The following is a 6,969-nucleotide window of genomic DNA, read 5'->3' on the forward strand; positions in this document are numbered from 1 at the left end:
GGTGTTATCAGCTGTCCATTTCCCAGAAAGGATGGAGCAGACCCTGCACGGGTTTCCTTGACTCCTATGACTCCCTTTTTTCAAAACAGCACCTGGTAGAGCACCTGGATATCCACGCAGCAGCAGGATTTGCAGCCCCTCCACCATTCCCAGGTGGATAAACCCCCACAAGGAGTGCTGAAACACCTTGCAGCAGCGCTGCTGTCAACATTTTGGTTTAGCTTCTATTCCCACCTGTGTTGTTCTAAATGGAAATGCCCCTTCCAATGTCACCTGCCCACTCCATGTGCAGGCACACGTGTGTCCCTCACATGCATGTTCCCTGCACACATGTCCCTGTACGTGCAGCCTGGTGCAGCCAGGCAGGGCCAATGTGGGACACCCCAGCTCCAATGCTGAGCCGCACTGGGACACCTCGATGGACTCTGAAAGATGCTGAGACAGACTCTGTGGTCTCCCCAGCAATCAGCCCAGACAGTCTGGCCAGGGATATGCTGGGGCCATCTGGATATGGCCAAAGCTGCCCTAGCCTGACTGCTCATCCAAGCACTCTCTGCAATCCTGCAGCCCTCTGCAGGCATGGCCAATCCATCTGGTTCAGTACAAAGCAGGACAAACCCTGTGAGCCAGCCCAGGAGATGCAGCTTGCTGTGTCTGGCATGTTCTGTGGGCTGAGGATGCTCTCGGCTGAGCACTAGTGGCTCATTGTGACTTCTTAGCTAAAACTCCTACAGAGCTGGTGCATAGAGTGGCTCAGCTGGTCAGGATGGGGATGAGAAAGACGCCCAGCTCTGCCTGATGGCAGAAACATCTCCAAGGAGTAGGTCCACTATCACAGCCAGGAAAGTCTCATGGATCACACCACCCTTTCTATCATCCCAGCCCTCCCCCTCAGCCCCAGTGTGGTATAGCACTGAAAAGGGCAATTTGAGGCTGGGTCCTCTCCACACCAGCAGGAGAGCAGGGCTGCTCCTATTAGATGAATCCCAGGACACTCAGCTCCCCTCACCGTGCACTGTCCTTCCTTGCAGAGACAACAAGTGCTAGCACCTCCTCTTTCATGGCGCCACCCACCACCAAGATCTGTGACAAGGGGGCCGTGGTGGGCAGCGGGGCCATGGCAGTGTGTTGGACAGCTGGACTGGTCGTGGCTGCCTATAGTGTCCTCTTTATTTAGTGAGTATCTCCCAAATCAGGGGCATAAGAAGCAGGAGGTGGGTGCTGGGGTGGGGACCCTCAGTGGTTGGGAAGGGGATGTTCCAGCCAGACTGCGTATGAAGGGCATTGAGAACAAGTCATTTGGGTTTTTCTTGCAGTTTTGTAAATGCACCAAGTCTGACTGCTTTTCCAGATAGATATTCAGCTGGAGATCTCAAAAATGGCTTTTCAAGCAAAGCTGGTAAAGTGGTCAGTCTTTGATGTCCTGTTCTCAGCAAACCTCTCCCATCCTCTCTGCTGACATTTTTAAGAGGCAAAGAAATCACATGGAAATCTAAGGCCTTTGCTTAGTGATGAAAGAAAAATTGTCCCAGATCAAAAAATTCAGATTGCATTTCAAAAATGTCCTTAATTTGGCTTAGAATGGAGCTGGCAGCCTGGAGAGCCACAAAATGTCCTGCTTATCTACAGACCAGGGCTACTGTCTCACGGGTGTCACACCCAAATGCCCTTTCACTGTCTCCATATTGCCCAAGGACAGGGATGGATCCTGGAAGCAGCCACATGTGTCACTTTTGGGAGATAAAGGATATGCCACCCATCCTTTGGTGCCCAAAGAGAAGCCCCTTGTGGGCACGGGGGTTCTGTGCTCCCCTCTGACACTGTCATCTCATGTGTGACACTAGCGGTGGCATGCAACCGGAGGGGGGGGGGGGGGAGCGGACAGGGAGGAGGATGTGGAAATTACGTTTTTGGGTACGTGGGTGAATTTCCCCTGTGGAAAAAGGCCAAATTCTGCTCGGTGTGTCCCACCATTGACTGGGCACAGCTGAATTTGGAGCGAGACCGTGTCCCTTCTCCGTGCCCGCAGATCTCCATCTGTCCGTGCACCGCAGCCCAGCGCAGACGCCTCCCACCGCCCACGCCGCCACCGCCCCTGCCCCGCCGCCCCGCTCCCGGGTTGAGTCTCTTAGCTCTTCGATTTTGCACACATTGACGACGTATCACGCTTCTCGCCGTCGCTTCGGAGGAGGACAGAGCTGCCGCCGTCCCCTGGGGAGCCGCAAAATCCTCTCCCAGCCCGGAGTGAGGAGACACATCTCCGCGCCCCTTTCCTCAGCTGAGTGAAGCGAGCCCGGGCCCCGCAGCTGAGGGCCCCACTCATACAGCTAAACCCCCCCACGCCAAAGACGTGCCCGCCGCCCGCGGCAGCGCACCGAGAAAAGGGGATATGAAACCGGGGGGGTGGTGAGGGGAATGACGCTCCAAGCTGTGTACCCCCTTACGGCAAAAGGGGGTCCCCCAAGGACTGGACTCGCTCCCCTGAGCTCTCAACCGTGTGGCGAAGCTGGAGGGCTGCATGGATCGGGGGGGGGGGGGGGGTCTTGGTCCCCTCCGAAGGGGTGGTGGAGGGGAGAACTGGTGGCTTTCACAAGTGCGATGGGGAGCAGGGAGCTGGCAGGGTTTTAATGGAACAGAAAAAGGAAGTGAAACACCGATAAAACCCTCCTGCCCCCTGCCGAGCACCTGCGAGAGTTGTCCCTCCACCGCCCCCTCCACAGCACCCTGCAGCAGCCTTCGCTACCCCCAGCCCCACCCCAACATCACCCCCAAACTTTTAACCATGTTGGATACAGGGAATCACCCCCATTGATGTCTTTGTCTCATTCTCCAACAAAAGCAGAATAGCTCTGCTGTTGCCTTTAGAGCTGGAGCCCTGCAGACCTATGCCCCACTGTCCCCTGCTGTTCCCGGCTGTCCCCAGCTGTCCCCGTGCCTGCTCTGCTCTCCTCCCCATCCTGCCCGAAGTCCTGTTTTGTAAAGACACCTTCTCTTGGCCCTGCCTGGACCCAAGCGCAGTATTTAATACCGTAGGTCCTAGTATTCCCACTGTTGACATGCTGTATTTGAATTTTTTATAGATGTATATATATATAAAAAAAAAATAATCAAAAAAAAAGTAATAGAGGGGATAAAACTAAGCTCACAGAGACAACGCACACACGCACACACACACACACACACACCAGGAGAGACTGTCTTCATTAAATGTTCATTTCATGATGAGTGGTGGCTCTGGATGTTATTTCCCTTCCATCTGGTGAGAGTGGTTTTGGCTGCCTGTTTCCATGAATGGTGCCGGCTGAATTGGGGAAGACATGGGAACAGCATTGAGGGGGGACACACACCCTGGAGCCTGCCCTGGCATTTGAGACCATAGCACCATCTTCCTAGAGGGGTGGGAGACACAAAAGCTGTCCTTCAGGACATCCTGAGAAGGTGCAAGGGGGAGGCCCAGCCTGGAGACTCCTGGTGAGGGAAAGGAGGTGGTTGTCACCACCCCATATGAGACCTGAGCTGTGACAGGGAAGTGCCACATCTCACGGGCCCTGCAGGGTCCCACGTGTCCCCAAGCTCTGGCTGAGCCTTGACATCTCTCGGGCAGGCAGGAGGATGGAGACCTGCCTGTGCCCCACTGCAGCCTGGAGGCTGGAGGTGGTGTGTAGTCACAACTAATGCACTTCCCATGTCTGATTAATAATTTCATGTTAGGAAAATGTCACTGGCCTAGATGCTCTGAATTAAACTTCTGTCAGGGCAGGGCTCACAGGGACCCAAGTGTGGGGCCAATGGATGCAGCAAAGTACACTGTTGGAGTCTGTCCCCACGTGCCTTGCTTGTGAGCACTCCCCGGAGCAGGGATGCCATCAAACAATGCCCAAGGGAAAAACTTCATTTTTTAGAAAATTACCTCTCTGGTGCCCCAGCTAAGTCTCTACGCCAGGGAGAAGTGTGTGTGGCTGGCCAGCTGGATGGATGACTGCTGGCTGGCTGAATGGATGGATGCACACACGCATCGGGTGGATGGATGGGTGAGTGGGTGGAAGGAAGGATGGAGGTGAAGGAGCCACAGCCTGGGCTCTGCAAAGCCTGCAGGCAGCACCAAGCTGGTCACTTGCTCACACCAGGCACTTGCTGTGATTTGAACAATGTTGGGGCTTTATTTAGGGAAGAGCTCAGTCAGATGCAGACCTGTCTCTGGCTCGGCCATGCTGGCGGCAGCGCTGACTTGGTCCACTGGTTAATGTTCCATTACCAGACAACATGCCTCCATCATTTATTAATGTTTCATTAGTGTTAAAAACATCTGGTAATTAATTATGCACTAATTATGGATTCACAGTGCTAAAAGCTGGGGTAATCTACCATAGCAGATGGCTCTTTGGGGCAGGGGGAAGGGACAGCTCTTAGCAGAGATGAAAATGTCAGGCCCAGCCCTTGCCAGGGGGAGCCATCCCAGACAGACAGATTGCCTTCATCTCCTCCCAGATTTCCATAGCTGGTCCAGAGGCATGCTGTCTCAGGTTATTAAGCAGAAGAAACCTGTCCCTCTCAAGCTGTTTCAGGGACCAAGGGAGTGGTGCTTCCATTGCTCAGGGCAGCTGTGTGAGAAGCCATCTGAGAGCAGTGACTTTCACACAGAGGCATCATCCAGCACCTGGAGCTGGTACTCGCTGGTTTCCGCCGGCTCCGGGATGCTGTTTGTCAGCCCCTCCGAGGTGCCTGACCATGTTAAGCAGCAGTCTATAAAGCAAGGGGTGTCGTAAAAGTCCACTCATTAAGTGCCCCAGGAATATTATGTACAGATGTGCAGAGATGTTTCAAACTGGGGAAGGTCCCAGGGGAGCATCCCTGCCAAGCAGAAAATCCATCCACTTAGCAATATAAATCCATACAGGAAGAAAGAGGGAATTACAATGCTCAGAGAGACCTGTGCATCACATAACCTGAAATCCAATACATCACCCGGGTGCAATGGGTCCCTGCATCTTCCCAGCACATATGTGGCAGTAAATCCCACCTTAGGTGTTGTTTTGGGCTGTTGCTGATGTGAGAGCAGCCTTGCACAGAGCTCCCCAAGCTCTGCAAGAGGAGTCAGAAGTGTGACTGGAAAGCAGGAGCTATTTCCTGGACTTGAAGCCTTGGAGGAAGCAGAAACCACCATGTTTGAGCAAGGGGCTGAACAGTGGAATGGGACCGAATGACTGCACCTCCTGCATCCTTCCCTTAGGCAAGTGCTAGCAGAGACCTCCTTCTCCCTGACCCAATAGTCAGAAAATCTACCTGCCCCCACAACAGCCTCCCAGGAGCCTGGATTTCCCAGGGGATAGCAGCCAGCTTATTGATCACAAATTAGGGTGACAGGAATACGTTGTGCAGCCTGTGATGGGGTGACATGCTTTGGTGGATGAAGGAGGAGCAGTGGGTACTGTGTTGTGCATTTCACCTCGGGCAGAGCTTCAGTCTGGCACAGTCACAGGTGAGAATGGGGAATGAAAGCAGGCCCAGCTGCTGAGAAAGCACACCTGTAGCTGCACTGCCAGACCCGAGCTGAGAGCTGGATGGCCTGGGTGGAAATACCAGGTGGGATTTTTTGAGGCAGCTGGAAGAGGGGTAGACCTGGTCCTTCTGGGGCAGATACCTTCCTCCATCACAACAAATGGGAGAAGTGTCAGGTGGAGGTGAAAGCAGCAGGAGCCAGTGGAACGGCAGTCCCTGGGATGAAAGTGTGAAGAGTAGCATCTGTGAAAAGTGAGATTGTAAACAGAGTCAGCTTGACTTGGAGAAGCTCAGACTCTCCCAATCCTCAACCTGCAGTAGTGTTAAGTACCAGCAAATATAAGAGCCCAGCCCAAAACACGGAGTATTGATTCAGAAAAAGCTTATATCTCCTGTACACTAGATGCCTTTGGCAGATTATAGCCTTCCTCCCAGGGCTTTCTTCCCAGTGGCAGGAGGGGTAGCTCAGGCAACAAAGTCCCACCATGAGGAAAATCTCTTCTCTGACACCTTTGGTGCAGGAACGAGCCCTGGAGCTTTGAATTAATCAGAGAAGCAGACGGAGCTGCAGGTGCAGACCCTGGAGGTAAAAACAGCCTTGAGCACCCTCACAATGCTGTAGGGCAGAGGTTTGTCGCAGCAAGAGGTGACAGATGGTCACAGCAAACCACAAATGACAGTCTTGGACCATCTTATTCCTTGGTAGCTCCAGACAAGGACTTGATTCACCTACAGAAGAGACTGCCTGTCATTTGAAAAGCCTCCAAGGAGTGATGCTCTTCTTCCTTGTGTCCATCCTGACTGGCTCAATGTCTGTCCTGGCATTGTGTCCCTGGTCCCCAGACACTTCTGCCTGCAGCCTCATGCCTTCCCTCCCCATTAGATCAGTCCTGAAACGTCCTCACTGCTCAGATGGGCAGCTCCCACCACTGTTTTCCCATCTGCCATCACTGCCCCGGTGCTACAACATCCCTGCTCACCTCCAGTCTGCCCCAGTCCCCTCTCTGATCTGGCCAGGGTGACCCACATGGATTATGTGCTCAAAGCATCCCAAACCTCCCTACACACAGACACGGCAGCCAAGCACAGCCTACCCAGCTCAGCTGCAGCATGGAGACCAGACCACACCAGGGTCCTCTAATAAGCAGTTGACTCTTTTTTTCCTCCCTTTCAAGAAAAAGCCAAGCATTAATTTGGCTTCTGCCACTCTGTTTATCTAATAGCATCGCTGATTGATTGTCTTATTTATAACCCAGATCCGGTGTCTGGGCTGCTTGCGGAGACGGAGTGATTGATGGAAAGAAGACAGCCAGAAAGGGACTTAATGGAGCCATGTGGCTGAGCAGCGGAGTAGTGGCGTAGGCATGAAATGAAAAGTGTCTCCCACAAGTCTGGGCTCCTCTCCTCCTTTCCTGCGTGGTTCCCAGGGAAGCTGCTAAGTGCTGGGAGAGAGCAGCATGCTCCCTACGC

General features: G+C 53.5%; 1 protein-coding gene across 9 annotated transcripts in view; it reads left to right on the forward strand.

The window, feature by feature from the left end:
• CNTFR (ciliary neurotrophic factor receptor) overlaps nt 1–3,208 on the forward strand; it is a 204,346-nt gene extending 201,138 nt beyond the window's left edge. For all 9 annotated transcript variants that reach the window (XM_063423256.1, XM_063423258.1, XM_063423260.1 and 6 more), the window contains 2 exons: nt 1,032–1,176; nt 2,030–3,208. In XM_063423256.1, the coding sequence (XP_063279326.1) occupies nt 1,032–1,176; nt 2,030 (146 nt within the window). In that variant the 3' untranslated portion in view covers nt 2,031–3,208. The remainder of the gene's footprint in view (nt 1–1,031; nt 1,177–2,029) is intronic.
• The last annotated feature ends 3,761 nt before the right edge of the window (nt 3,209–6,969 follow it).

This window comes from Prinia subflava, chromosome Z, assembly GCF_021018805.1.
Source record: "Prinia subflava isolate CZ2003 ecotype Zambia chromosome Z, Cam_Psub_1.2, whole genome shotgun sequence".
Taxonomy (NCBI): Eukaryota; Metazoa; Chordata; class Aves; order Passeriformes; family Cisticolidae; genus Prinia; species Prinia subflava.